The sequence below is a fragment of the Lycorma delicatula genome, chromosome 3 (genome assembly GCF_047948215.1).
Source record: "Lycorma delicatula isolate Av1 chromosome 3, ASM4794821v1, whole genome shotgun sequence".
Classification (NCBI taxonomy): Eukaryota; Metazoa; Arthropoda; class Insecta; order Hemiptera; family Fulgoridae; genus Lycorma; species Lycorma delicatula.
Window position 1 is genome coordinate 22,790,016 of NC_134457.1, and position 16,376 is coordinate 22,806,391.

General features: G+C 31.0%; 1 protein-coding gene across 2 annotated transcripts in view; it reads left to right on the top strand.

Annotated features, from left to right (window-relative positions):
- Positions 1-16,376, top strand: part of Src42A (Tyrosine-protein kinase Src42A) — a 302,961-nt gene that overhangs the window by 173,905 nt on the left and 112,680 nt on the right. The window contains exon 1 of one of the 2 annotated variants that reach the window (XM_075359533.1): positions 8,791-9,414. The exons of the other annotated variant lie outside the window; for it this stretch is intronic. Within the exon in view, the coding sequence (XP_075215648.1) occupies positions 8,891-9,414 (524 nt within the window). The 5' untranslated portion in view covers positions 8,791-8,890. Of the gene's footprint in view, positions 1-8,790; positions 9,415-16,376 lie in introns of those variants that run through there. 2 annotated transcript variants of the gene reach the window in all.

Sequence of the window (16,376 nt, forward strand, 5' to 3'; positions counted from 1 at the left end):
CACTATTAAGGCTCTGCGCTGGGCACTCCTAAATTTAGAATAAGTGCTCTGTTCCTATCCAACCTATACACTTTGTTGTGATAACTTACATATAGATTTTTTCAGACCGGCAGAAAGTTTTTTAATATCGACTGTGACCTTTGGAGTCCTAAAGGAAGGTCGCATATTTCGTTTTGCGTTTGAATAGCCGAACTTGTTGTACACCATTTTTAACCAAATCGTGTAAACTACTCGATGCTGGGATATTCGAATTCCCAGCAGAAATATTGACGATTTTCTTGAAAAATCAGAACGCACATAAGCTTCCATTACAGCATCCCATTTCTCGATAGAATTAGATAGTTTAGAATAACACAACTGCAATGAACGAAATTATACTGCTCTGAAGCATAAACAGTTTACAACGTACAAGAAGAGCGGTATACACAACCAGCAGTGATGATAGTACTCTCCTTTTTCAGTTTAGCCTGCGGAACTACCGTAAGGTATTTCACAGGATGATATGTATGAATATAAATGAAGCGTAGACTTGTACGCAATCTCTGGTTGACCATTCCTAAGATATGTGGTTAATTGAAACCCAACCACCAAAGAACACCGGTATCCACTCTCAAGTATTCAAAGTGATGCTAGTACTTGAAAGTTGACCTCAAATTATTGCAGTTTGAGCAAACTGTTATGTTATAGCTTCCTCAAGCGATATAATTCCACATTGTTCTGTTCTAAGTTACTTTTAATGTTTAAATTTTTAAACGATTTCCGAATTCGGATTGCTTTTTTATTTCATGATAAAAGTTTTTAAAAAATCGTTTTTTATTAGTAGTTCCTTCAATAATAGATTTCGACCGTATAATTTTCTGCTCGTTTTGTTAAAATGTGAAAGTGAAATCGATAAATTACTTCAATCGTTGTAGTGGTTTTACAGCATAATATAACTGTAAATCAGGTGACTAATAATCGAAGTTCTGCTACTAGGGAGTATTATTATTGTTATACATGATGATATACTTAATTGTACCGTGATATTTTTTTTATACTAACTGATAAGTATTTTTTTAATGAAACCGTAAAACAACTTCTGAGTTTTTAAGAAAATAATGGACATGCTCTAGATAACACCGGACGTTAATAAAAAACAATTGTTCGTTTAGAGATACATGTTTAAAATTTTATTACTTGTGTATTAAAAAAAAAAAAATGTAGAAATTATTAATAAGAAATAGAATCGGTGAGAGGAGGAAAAATAATGTTCCGTTAAATTAATTAAATGTTTTTTAAAATGTTTAACTCTTTTATGTAAAACTACACTAAAAACATAGATGTGGATATTTAATTTAAGAAACTTGTTTTACTTGGATATGTTAAAAACTGTTACATATATACTTATCGTTCGTTTTTTATTCATTTTCTTTTACTTCCCTTTTTTTTAATTCCAGTTTTTTTATTTTATTTTCACGTATGTATAAATATTAGCAGTGAAAATACATTGTTTTTTTTTTCTTTTAAATTCAGGTTTAACTTTTTTACTGAAGGACAACCGGTGTTATTTGTCGCAGATATATGTTGTAATATGAATTCTTTGAAAAATTTAATTTTTAAGTAAAAAAAATATATATATATAAAAATCTAAAAACCTGTTCGAAAACTAATCTCTCTTTTTTTATCGTGACATATCGTTTACCATTCTATTGTTTATTTATTCTACGTGAATAAATTTATAAAAAAATTTATCATATTGAACTTTTGATTGTTATCGAGCGGTAGGTTTTACGAATTAACGTTTGAATTTTTCCAGAATAGCAGACAACGTACTTTAAATGTACCGTCAACAATCATTTAATATTTTATGCGCAACGTACAGCTTCATGTCGTATGGTCTTGGTTAATAGAATATGAATAAACTAACTTATGTTGGGCTTTTAAAAAATGTGAATTTACATCTTATGTGCCTTACAGTAAATAACGTATTACCGGTTAATAATATATTAACCGGCTGAACTTCTCGTGTGACGAAAAGTAAATGTTCGTTTATCGTTATTGCTATTATTATCGAATCTCAAAAAAATAAATTACCTAATGGTAAAGTTATGATTTATTAACATTTATAGAAAAAAATTATAATTTTTTCTCCAGTCTTTAGATATATATATATATATATGTAATATGTGTTTATATTTTGGAAGAGATTTGGAGGTTGCCCGATCAGGACATCAGGATTTACTTTATAGCCACCAAACAGGAATATTACTCCTCGGGCACCTCCCCAGGCAAGAACCGATCGGGTATACAGAACCCGTAATCCTTAGGGAACAAACCCCCTACATAGGACCTAACGAACAACCACAGAATCCAACACGGCTTAGAAGGATTAAAAGGATAAGGAATAGGTAACAAAAAATTATCCACCAGGTGAGGAACCGCATGCTTATGTGGATAGTAACCTCGACCAGAGGAAAGTTTAGGCCCTCATCTAGCCTAAATCATCTGAGCGTTTTTATCCAAACGGGATGAGACACATTATCGATGAAGGAATTTTTGCTTAGCTTAACAAATACATTCCGTATCAAACATTGTTTTTTTCCTCTAGAACTTCAAGAGCCACCTAAGATCACTTATAGAATTGCTATTGCTAAAGAAATGGCCTCGCATACTGGGTTTGTGTTATATGGGAAATATCCATCCGAACCTTAAAACGCTCAGTCTGCCCCCACCCATCGATTTTCCAAGAATTTTATTATAAAACGTTAGCGTACAATTACGTATCAATGAGTAGAATTTGTTATAAAAATTTTACCGTCGTCGTTATTATTTCTGTTAAAAAAATTATTATATTTAAAAATGAAAAGATAAACGTAGAATTAAAAACAAAATTATTTAAATAGTTGGATTTATTTGGAATTATATTTCATAAGTTAAAGAAAAAAAAAGTATTGAGCCTTTTGGGCACGAAATAGCGTTAGGGTATTCTGGAAAAAATGGACGAAGACCGACATGTAAGCGATCATGATATCGCCAGTGACAAACATCCATCACCAAACGGCGTCAAACCGTTTTGAGAAAGTTGGATATAGAAAGAAGCTCTCCACGTTTGGGTGCCGCATGATCTGACTCAGAAAAATTTATTGTATCGAATTTCTTTCTGCGAATATTTACTGAAACGTAACGAAATCGAGCCGTTCCTGAAACGGTTGCCTACCAGTGATGAAAAGTGGATAACCTACGGCAATAGTGTGCGAAAAAGATCGTGGTTGAAACGAGGAGAAGCTCCACGATCCGCGGGAAAGCCCACGCTGACGCCCAGGAAGGTTTTTGCTGTGCGTTTGGCGAAATCAGAAGGGCATCGTGCATCTCGAGCTGCTGACCCCAGTCAAAGCGATAAGCTCAGACCTATACTGTCGACGATTACCGCGATCGCATCTAGCAATTTAAAAGAACCGCCTGAACCGGTCAACAGAAAGGATGTCGTTCACCGCACTGACTACGCCAAACCGCATACATTTTTAACGACCCGTCAGATATTGAGAGAACTTGACCGGAAGGTTTTAATGCATCCACCGTATAGCCCGGACCTGGCACCGTGTGACTGTCGTTTGTTTCGGTCTCTGCAGAACTTCCGGAAAGGTGTTTAGTTTCAAAACAGGCCTGTGTACACCAAGTGTCACAATTTTTTGACCGGAAACCACAGTAGTTTTACAGCGACGGGATTATGGTGTTGCCAGAAAAATGGCAGAGAGTCATCGAAAAAAATTGGTGCATATGTGGTTTCTATCCAACAACATTCAATGTGTTCTCAATTTAACCTCCATAGGCTCAATACTTTTTAGACAACCTAAAAATAATTTAATGTAATAATGAGAAACGTGATGTAGTTAAGAGAGATTATGATGCTTCGTTTTGTTTTGTTTTTTACTGTTTATTCATCGAAATCTTTCGTTAAGTTCGGCTGTCGGATAATTCAGCGTAAATTAATATTTTCTCTTATTCACGATTCTTACAGACGCCAGTAGCATCGGTCTCTTTCTGTTTTTACATGTTTTTTGAGATTTGAATCGTTTCATGTAAAATCTCTGTATCGTTTTCACATCCGGTTATAATTTTTTATGCGTTCGTCGTTAACGGAGCGTTAATTTTTAGTCGGGTGCTACCGTTTGTAGCTTAAATATTTGTAGAATTCGATAATTATGTTATTAGCTCTACATTCTTCACTTTCCTGTTGTTTTATTTTTGTCGTAAATCTGACGTTGTACGATTATATAACACCTATACTACTAATACTTGTCTTGATCCAAAGTACATATATATTTTTACATTTCAACTTTTTGGTCATAAAACGAAAAAAAAATATCAAAGTGGTAAAAATAGATATAAATACTTAATAAGTGTAGTTGAAGTCATATGGATCGGCGGTTGTAACGGTTCAGAATTATTATCAGAACGAATCTAGTATTAATTTCAACCGTACTTCCTTATACCAAAGATTTCCAAGTATAACAAAGTGTTGTTAAACTTATAACAAATTCGCAACTATTTTCAAAAGCGAAATAAGAATACTACCAAAATTTTTATTTCGCTTGTATTTACAAACGAATAATTTTTCTATTTGTTATACAAACGATACTTGTCTAACAAAACGATGAACATTATACCGAGCGAAATAATTTTCTGTTATATTTCAGTTATTCGTTTTTCATTATCGTTAGACGGCTAATTTTTCAGCATGAAATTTACACCGCTTTGTAAAAGTAAATAAGAGCAATTTTACTTAAATAATAATAATAGTTACTTTAATAATAATAAATATTATTATTATTAAATACGGGTTCGGTTCAAATTCTACGGTGAAGAAAGTAAGTAGGGTGACAGGGATTGTTATCAAACATTTGACGAAAGAAAGTAAGAAATATTTATTAAGTAAATTTTAACGATTTAAATGCTTTCTCCCCGAGTTAGTTTTCATTCGTCCAACTAATATGTTATTCAGGTAAACGGATTTTAATTAAATTCCACTTAAGTAGAGAAGGGAAAACATATCGAGGCTATTAATAGACTCTATTCTATCGACTTAGTACGCTGCGGTCGTTTACTTATTTTTGAAGCAGCAACAATCTCCAAGGGGAAAAACTATTTCATTACAATTACAGATTTTCATTTACATCCGTATTTTATGAACGGAAATAAAATGAGAGGAACATCGTATAGTTTTTCAAGATTTATAAGCTGAACTTATTTAGCAAACATTTCTTGAGATAACTGTGTAACTAGAGGCTGCGGCTATTTTGTAATGAATTGAAAGAAAATTTTTATCTTCACTAGTGGTACGTCGATAAAAGAGAAATCTCGTAAAACCTATTCTGTCGTCCTTGTTATAATTCTTACGAAGGCCCCCACGAGAGATATTTTATTTTTATGAATTTAAGAAAAGTGAGGAGTTTTTCTTAAAAAGTGTTTATTACAAAACCGAAATCAAAAATATTGGTCAACTTAACGAATCTGTTAAGTTTTGTAAGAACAAGTCACCGAGTATTGTATTTGAACTAATAGATCTGCATTAATTCGGATTTTCAGTTTTACTTACCCGTCTAGATAGCTCTATAGCAGAGCTCTAGCTCTAGAAGGGATAGTTTTGTATACGGGCATATGGGGTTTTCACCGGTTCTTGACGTTTCGACACCTAAGGAACTCAAAAAAAACCGAATAGAAATTTTCCTGATGTCAATGTTCGATATGTACGTTTGTTCGGTATTGGCCTGTAAATCACCTTGTATCTCCAGAACTACCGGATTGATTTTGATTAAACTCGGTCAGATTACTTCTATATATGGGCCATTGATGAAATTAAATTTTCAGCTTAAAAGGTCAAGGGGGTGAGGCTATAGAGCAAGATCGACCTCAGTATCTTAATTTCGCCTGATTAAGATTATAGTTATCTTAGGCACATTTGTTAACGATTAAAATATAATAATTATTTGCAAAAAAAAAACCGTTTTTTACAAATTCGTACCCCCGCTCTAATAAATGCTGTTTTAGTCGTCACTTCTGTTGTGACGTCACAGATGAGAAGTAGAATTAAATAAATGAATAATATTTATAGTGAAAAAACTAAGTCGGTCGGGCCGGGTCGAACGATCGCCCGGTCGACTTGGTACCTGGTGCGTTAAGCCTCGTGGTTACACTAGTCTGTCAACCGTACAAGCGAAATTTGTTCTATGTAAGTTGTGAAATTATATTAGTTTAGTTAGTCGCTAGAATTAAATACGGTATGCGCGCGCGCTTTATTTAGAATCATATTTAGAATCAACAGAAAATATTATATTTATATAAAATGATAATTATTTTAAATTAGGTTGTTTGTATATTTGTGTGTAAGCCGTTCATCATAAACAACCCACAGTTGTAGGCCTTTCTCGTCACGCGGTTTTATTTATTTACGAATCCTTTTAATTTACCAGAAATTTGTTTCTGGTGGGTAAAAACGATAGTCTGATCCTGATTATGCTGAAAAAATTTGTCTTTTTTTAATCCTTTTCCTGTAACAATAACGGTGCTTTTGCGTACATAACAATTTTACAATTATATTTGCACTTACACAATTCAATTAATTAATTAATGATAATAAAACTTCAATTAATTGCAGAAAAAGCAGACAGTAATTTTGTTCATATAAGGGAATCCTTCTTTTGTCACATTATCCTGCGTTTGTTTAGCTTAAGTAGGTAATTTTTTAATCTCCATTGTACTTCTTTAATACGGTTTCTTTTTTCACTGGTTTCCTAAAAGAGATAAAATAATTCTTTTGTACTGACTAATGCATTATAACACATTAAACAGATCATGTCATTATAAAATGAATCGATTAAAAATATAAAAAGGTAAATTATACGATAAAAAATGTGTCATTAAAGTTAATATAATTATTTAAATATATTGTTAAATAAATACATTAAATACATGAAGATGTTAAATATAAAAATAACACAAAAAAATTAACAATTTAGAATGTGTTAATTAAAATTATTTAAATGCTTAGTTAAACGTTAACTGTTTGCCGAAAATACGGATTTTTTTGAAGTTTTTAATTTGTATTTTTTGTTTTTTCTTCGGCAGAGTAAAATCATTTATGTATTTAATTTATTTTAAACGGCATCGGAAGCATAAGCCTTATTGTATAAGCCTCTCGTAAGCCTTATTGTATACAGTTGTTCGATAACAATTCTGCCGTTTGGTTTGGTAAGAACCATTATTATTTATCAGTAAGCGTTATTATTTTTAATTTTCTAAACGCCGGTATATACGTTTCATACTGATGAATGCCACCTTATATCGTATTTTCCTACATTTTCTAAACTAGTTCTGATTTTGTGAAGGATCCTCAAGACACGGCATTACACGTTAGAAGGGAATATACGTAAACGTAATAAATATTTAAAAATATTTGTTTATTTGTTCATTTTCTTTTATATACGGTTTCTTTCATTTTACTCTCTATTTAAATTATTTAAAATTCGATTTCCTTTTATACGGTTTATTGTTTCACATTGATTTCCATAATAAACCTATGTGGAGTGTTTGTTTCTCTTGGGAGTGACTATCGTTTTAGGGCGCCGTGAGTCAGATATCCTGCAAGTGTTCACGATAAATAAATAATTGTATATTTTTAGCTTTTTTTATCCTACCGTCGGTTGCTAAAATAATTGTTCTGTTGAAAGCGATAATTTTATCAATCCATATCATTCCTGTTTATTTTACTTCGAATAATAACAAGACGTATTATCTCCAATTCGTGTATCATAAAGGTAATATAGGTATTATTGGAGTAGATTTAAGAGTGTGAACGCAAGATAGTATTTAATTGACGATAAATTTTACGTTTAAGTAGCAAGTATTATGTTGAAAACATAATTTTTTTCTGCAAAATTGTGGTGTAAAATTATATTCAACAAAGTTTTTAACAAAAACATTAATATATTGATGAATACAATTATTGTAAGATTTTTTGAATATCATCCAGTAGTTAAATAAATATTATCTTGTTCAAAATTTTGTATTTCTTTAAACGGCAGCGTATTGTGAATTATATTACTTAAAATTAAAATTATAAAAATATTTTTTAGGGAAAGAAAACGCTTTGGCCGCGTTTTTTAAAAATCTTTATTTTTGTATTTTATAAGTTTCTCGCGGCAACCTCATTCCCCCCGTTTCTGATATGTAATTTAATAGGTAGACCGATTTATATTCTGGGTTATAAGACCTAGATCTAATCCATTATTATATAGGAGAACCGATTTCGATTCCTAGTATCGGTTCATTAAATATTATTATTGCTATTTTTAAAAAGAATGTAGGCCTAGTTATTCGCTATTTTGTACAGACTACATTTAATATTCTAAGAATGTCGTCGTCTGTGTAGTGGCGTTTATCTCGATGCGGAATGCTACGGGAAAGAAGAGAAATCTTTCTACTGCCCGAAAGAAAGAAAACTAGCGAAAGAAACTAGTTTTAATAATAATAATAATAATAATAATGCGGTCCGGACGAGGCGGTTAAAATTGATGATGTGTTGATGGAAGGCGCCGGTCGATCGGGCGATTCGATCGCGCGTTACGATTACGAAGAGAATTACTGACGGGTCGTTATGCAAATATCGAACCGTCGATCCGATTCGACGGAAGCCGTCCGTCCGCGCTCCGGTAGGAAGAAATGTGGTCGGTCGTCTTAAGAAAGGAAGGAAGAGGAGGATTTCCCGGCCGCCCGCGTTCGTTATTGAGGCGAGGAAAGTGGGGTATCGGGGTCACCCCCTCCTCCTCACCGTATCGCGGGGCTAGGGCGTCGTCATCGGCAGGACGGCGGCAGCGGCCGCCGGGCGGTCAGTCTCTTCACGGACCGGGATGCGATGGGATTGGTCGTGTGGTGTGTCGGTGACGAGGGCCGTTGCGTCCCGCTCCAGCTGGATGCCATCCGGCTGTCGGGCGCCCTTACCAGGCCTCATCTCGAGGCCGTCTCAGAGTTCATACGACTCGCTGTAACTCACCGGCTGGTGTTATCCACGTCGCAGCAACACGTTTTTCATCCCCCTAGGGAACCGTGTGCCGATAACGATACGGAAAATTTAGCAACAAATTCGACTGTAACCGATAACGATACTAGTACTAATAATGACAATCATGTTAGCGATAGCGGTAGTAATAATAGTTGTATAAATAAAGACGATATTAATAATAACGACATCGACAACGATTCTAATCGCAATAACGATGCCGTTAACAAAAGTAACGATAAAGCCGAAAGTTCAACTCAAAGACATTGGTGTTCAAAGAGTCAAGAAAAGCGATTACAGAGGTTACGGGAAGTTTGGGCTAGAAATACTAGAAAACTTAGTACGGGTTCTTCATCTTATTGTGTTTTCGAAGATCAGAGGTTAGTAAATATTTATTTATTCATTTGTAAATATAAATTCCTGAAAAGATATTAGATTAGGTTTTTTTTAAATATATTTATTCTCTTGTAATTATTACATCTATTTTAATGTCTGTAAATTTTACAAATTACTTTTGTTTGAAACAAATTTATTATTATTGATAATTTCTTCTTTTGGTTACGATTTTATTGATAGGTTTTTTAAAATGTTATTTAGGATGGAATATAAATATTTTGTTATAAAATATTGACTTAATTTAATTTAATACATATTGTTATTTCAGTTTTTGAAATATATAAAGAAATAATAAAATCGTGTTTTTAATTCCGATAATTATTATTTTATATTTATTTTTTTAATGTCACTGTGTATATATCCATTATTCTTTTATTTTAATTGTGTATATTTATTCTTGCAATAATATAAATTAATGTAACTGAATTTATACAGTTTGAGTTCTGAGTTTAAGCAACTCTGTCATTTTAAACGGAAGGACAGTTTTTATTTCCTTATACGAAAAAAAAAGAAATTATTGTGATTGCGAAAAAATCGGTTGTCAGATTTCAACGGAAATATCCATTTTGACCATTCCTGAATCCATTTTGACTACTTTCGGCGTGACGACTGTACGTACGTATCTCGAATACGTTCTAATATCTCGTACGGTTCAACGATTAGCCATAGAATGTTGAGATTTTGGATTTAGGACTGTTGTAACAACTAGTTGTGCACCTCCCCTTTTGATTGCAATCTACTGGACCAAAACTGTCCAAAAAATCCTAAATTCCAAAATATTTGAATTTTGATTTTTACTTAACTGCAGTAATAAGCCCCCATTGAGACATTTTCAACGGTATAAGTGATAAGTGGTACTTATTTTCATTGGTTCCAGAGTTATAGCTACATAAAATTTTAATTAATGTAATATTTGGATCTTACAAGGGGAAGGCATATCAGTTTGAATTCGACTTCATCTCCTTTTTTTAAATTAAATATATTGATTTATTAATAATTATTAACCTCTGTAAAAAAAAATTACAGTACATAATAATTCAATAATAACAAAAAAATGTCAGAAGTTATTAATGAAATAAAATTTTATGTACTTTTAAAAATGTGAGAGTAAATTTAATAGGCGTCATAGAGTGTACAAGGAAGTCATGTGGTGTCCACGTCAGATTTTTTCCCGTACTTTATATTTTTTTTTTTATTTTGGGTGCGCACGCGCCTGCCTGTTTTACTACCTTTTCATGACTTATAATCATAATCAGATGACTTATATTTATTCTTCTCCCTACGATAATGATGAACAAATAAAAGTTAATTTTTACGAAACTACTTGCTTTTAAATGGTTACTGGAATATTTTTAATTGTGCATTGTTTTTAAAATATGTATCCAAATTAATGTTTCGTATTTTACCGGATGTATTTTATTAATATTTATAGTTAGTTTTTTTCTTTTTCGTTTCTTTTACTTTTATACATACACACACACTCACATATATATATAAAATTTATTTTTATAAGTCCTTCAAATAAAATAACATAAATTACTGAATGAAATTTTTTGTAATATATGTATATGAAAATTACAACTTTTCTTTTGTAATATAAATCACTGATATAAAATTTTATATAGGAAAATTTTACCAATATGAATCTTATTTATCTCTATTTTTTAGGGTTAGGCTGAATAACAGTGTAACGGTTGGGCAACTGTAAATGCTAACTCAAAGTTTATTATAGATGAATTATATATAAATATAAAATTATTTTTATGTACGAATGTGTATATATATGTCATAAAAAAAGTTTATTGAAAAAAGATTATAGCGATGTAATTATCATTTAATTTTGATTTATTTTCTTGCTTATTAGTTTTCTTCTTTGTAAATTTTATGTAACTTTGAACCCGTAAAAAATAATAAAAACAAATTAACTGTTGTTATTGTTAATTATAATCTTCAGTTTAGTTTCTGAAGGGAGCCTGTGAGATATTATGTTCTCCTTGGTTCCAAGAAAGAAATGCATTAAGAAAGTTATCGCAAAATCATGTATGTGTAGGCTGCATGCAGCTAATAAAATTGATCGTGTCCTCGAAACTCGATTTAGAGCTAGATCGTATAACCTTTGTTTTGGCCTATGGTATACGTAAACTGCATCGCTTGTAATCTGGATCGGCTGAAATTAAATATTTCCACCTTATTTAACTTTTAGTATACTTGTGAAAAAAAACCTATGTATATTGTTAAGCTTATATATATACGCGTGTGAAAAATGAGTAGTTACAATTCTTAAAATATCAAGGGTGAAAAACAAAAAACCGTTTTTTAAGGCATTGTTTATTAAACATTTTACCCAGACATGGTATATACGTTCCATAATAAAGTTAAATGTGTGTGTGTGTGTGTCTCTCTGTGTGTAGATTTTTGCTTGTAAAAACAATTAATTTTTTCGGTACAATTCAACAGTCGCTAGTTAAACGAAAGCTTACACCGACGATAAAAATAATCTTTCATTTGATCTTTCTATAAAAATTACAGAATTATTACGAATTTTTTTTTGTCATTTCATTATTGAATGACAACAGTAATTCCTTTTTTCATTCTTACTGGTCAGTATAAAAATGTTTTTTTTTTATCCGTTTAAATCAGTGGGGTACGTAAAGTGATAATTGGGGGGTACGCCAGAAAAGTAGTATAGATAATTTGATTTTTGACCACTCACACGTATATTATATTATATGGGGTACAACTTGTGATTATTTTCATCTTAGGGATACGCGATCACAAAAGTTTGGAGATAGCTGATTTAAATAATGCTAGAAATAACATCCGCGGAAATGCACGCACGTATTATATACAAGTACAGAATAATTCTAATCAAAGGTCCCGTTGCGGAACAGTAAACAAAAACCAGGTTTATCGTTTATTAAAGGTTTTTTTTTATACGGATTTGAATACTAGATCGTGGATACCGATGTTCCTTGGTGGTTGGGTTTGATTAACCACACATAAACATCTCAGAAACGGTCGACCTGACACTGTACAAGATTACACTTCACTTAAACTCATACATATCATCCTCATTCATCCTCTGAAATAATACCTGACCGGAGGCTAAACAGGAAAAAAAGGAAGGGTTTATCGTACAAAATCATCCTCTTAGTCGGTCTAGCGGTAAAATCGTCGTCGTAAATCGGCCGTTTAACAGCTTTTCTGAGGTTCAATTTTTTGTAACCGAAAGTTACTTTTATACTAGATTTACGAATTTTTTTACTAGACAGCGAATGCCGGTTTACTTAGGTGGTTCAGGTTCAATTAATAACCACACGACACAGGAATAGTCAAATTGAGTCAATCCAAGCGTATACCTCGTTTACCGTCATATATATCATCCTACTTGGGCCAAAGGGTCGCTTATTGTTCACAAGTTAACTGATTGCAACGTACACATTAAGGAATAGAAAGTAATATAAATTAAAAAGGAATCGTATAAAAACAAAACTGTGCGTGCGCAGAAGTCCTTTTGACGTAATTATCTGAAGCCAAACCATAATATGGATGTTTGATAAATATTATTAAACGTCAACCGGGTTTAAAAAAAATTACATAAAACAGCTCCTGCTTAGCTGTAGTTTTATAACCGTAGAAGTGCGTATTATGTATGTAGGACTTCTTAATTACCCGATTCGTTTTTAAACAGTATAGTAGTTAAGTGTACGTAAGGTAAGATGATTTATGTAATTACTTATTTATGTTTTTGCGTTATGAAATAACGTTACATATTGTGCTAAACCTCTACTGCAACACGCGCATAAAGTTTTAATGTGTACTTCCGTTTTCGGTTCTCACGCTTGTGTCTACGTACGTGCACGCGTATATAAGCGGAATTTTCACTCCTCTGTCGTCGTAAACGTATAGAAAAACAAACGAATATATCAGTCGATATCCTTGTCCTCTGGATATCAGTTTAATGTACGCTTTGGCTCTTAACACCGCTTCGACCCTCAACGTTTTACGACCGATGTTTAATTTGTACTATTAGGGTTTTACAACACGTTGTCCCTGTTATTTATCTATTAGTATGGTTTGTGTTAATTTTTTTTTTTTAATTGATGGTTCTTCCGTATTTTTATGTAAATTTTCGTACGTGTATTATTTTATTTGATGGATATAAAAAAAGTTAATGCTGCTATACACGACAGGAATTTACTGTTTCCTGTCGTTGTAATAAAACTGTCCGTTTTGTATAATATATTTTGCTTCCTATTATTTTATGCGATTAATTTTATTTAATTTTAATTTCATTAACGGTAAATATATTTTAAATTGTTTTTTTATCGTCCTAACAGGGCGAAATGTGCTAGAGCCCAGTTAAATTAAAAATAAATATAAATAAGGAAGGTTACTATAATCGGTTATCATGAAATTAGAGAAGTCTTTATGATTATGTTGCACCTACCCGACCGAAAAATTTAACAATTTCTAAAATTATTTTTTTTTTTATTTATTTTTTTTTAAGTAACGTACATTTTATAATTTGTTATTGTTTTTATCAATATATTTTAATTTAATTTTATAAATAAATCTTTATTATTGTACAGTTAGTAATTGAATTATAGGTTATTGAAACGATATAACCGATAAGCCGTGTTCCCAGAGTAATATGTTATGTTGATTGTTTGTTGTTATTCGCTTTCAGTTTAACTGCGCCGGAAAAAAACAATCGTTAATGGCTTTTTATTTTTTAAACATTAAAAACTTAATTATCGCTTTCCATGATCATTAAGCAATTATAAAAATAATAGATAGATTGGTCGTACACTAACAAACGGCTTTTATAAACTATTTATTTTATTTGGAAAACGATTTTCGTATGATATTTTAACATCGTTTTTCACTGAATACATCTGAAAAATAATTTGATAACCGTTAAAAATATATTGTTAGTGAAACTTCTTTTATATGAAGTCGTTCAAAGATTAAATTTTTGTTTTTCTGTGGGTTTATACGGTTCACGGTTGTAGCAAGTTTGTCTATTATAGATTTATGTTTGTTTACAGCTTACTATTGTAAATTATGGAAGAGAAAGAAATAAATTATTTATTTATTTAAATCTTAATAGCTCTTTTCTTTTTTATTTTAGAAAAATTAGCAAATTTTTTATTTCAATATTGGTGACATATTTTTCTTTTCTAAATAAACTACATAGTTATATGTTTTTATATTTGTGTAATGCTGATTTATTTTGATAATCCACTAAATAATTTATATTTAATTTATAAATAATTTATTTCTTTAAATCTCAATCGCTCTTTTCCTTTTTTATTTTAGAAAAATTAGCAAATTTTTTATTTCAATATTGGTGACATATTTTTCTTTTCTATATAAACTACAAAGTTATGTTTTTATATTTGTGTAATGTTGATTTATTTTGATAATCCACTAATAATTCAAGTAACGCGAATTACTTAACTGAATTTGGTTATTTTGTTAACTTCCTGATCGATAATATTGTGTAATTTCGTAGTTATATTAATTTTTTCCCGTTTAAATTTAATTGTGATTTAGGGTTATCTGTTTTACCTAATGAAACGAAGTTATCTTATGTTTTACGATTCCTTAGAGCAATCCGTTAATATTCAAGTATTTGAATTAGTGTGTTTCAGCTATTTATGCCATTTACCGTAAAGCAGGTGGTAATTTTATTATCTTAAGCGGATACACAGCGTGATATATCTTTGTTTTTATTTTAATCTTAGCGTACGCTAAAGAGATTTTCATCTTAGGACGCATTTTAATTGTGAATTTTTAACATTTACTTTTTTAAAACACCGTGTTGGAGTGATGATAACACCGAAGCGTTTTTTCGCTCAGAAAAAACCAAACAAACAAAATACTTTCTATAATAATTAATGGAAAAATCTTGCATTATCTACGAGTAGAGAGATCCTTTTAAGATTTTGTGAATTTTGATCTATTTGATTTTTTCTCTTCATATTTTTCTAATTTTTATTTTTACCTTTTTTTGTAATTCTAGAGCTAATTTAAGAGTTCTTCGGAATTTTTTTCGTGAAATCTGATATTGCATAACCTTCTACCGTCATCATTTATCGGTGGATTGTTTTTAGGTTATACGATCCATGTCCTGAGGTCGGTTTTTTTATAAGTTAATTCGTATTTTTATTATTTATTACTAATTTAAACTTTGAATAATTTAATTTTAGTTTGGAGGAAATTTTCAGATGTTCGATATCGCTAATTAAATGCTATATTTTAATACATATATAACGGGCCGTACATTTTTTCTTGATTGTAATTGGTTAATAGTTCATTAGTTGTATAAAAGAAATCAACATTTATACAGAAAACTATTTTTTCTTAAAGACGTTCATAAAAAAAAAAATTAATATACTAATATGTTTTTGTTTGTTCTCATGATTTCCTTTACTTGTTTAGACGTAACTGAAGATTCCAGTAGTATTTTCCTTGAAAAGTTGTGAAATAATTTAGTTACTATTCACTTCTTTAGAAAATTAAATTAAATTATTCTTAAGAAAATTATTGCATTTATTCATTTATGTCGCTGCATTTTTTCCCTTTTGTATTAGTTACTTAACATATTTTATTTCCTTCGTCTTGGTGTCGCATTTATCTATTTCAAATAAACATATAAATGTTTGAATTAGTATTAGTTAGTTAACATTTTTATTTCCTTCGTCTTGGTGTCACATTTATCTGTTTCAATAATCATTTAAATATTTGAAATCATTTTCAATTAATGGTTATCCTTGAAGTATCTATATCGTTAAAATGAAGCGCATTTGTATTGCGTGATGTAAGTTGTTCGGTTACTAAGGGCGATCGATATGGACCTGGAACCGTATTACCCGGTTAAATAGTTATTTATTGAAGAGCGGTATGACATCGTGTTGTTTATAATCATCCAGTAATTCAG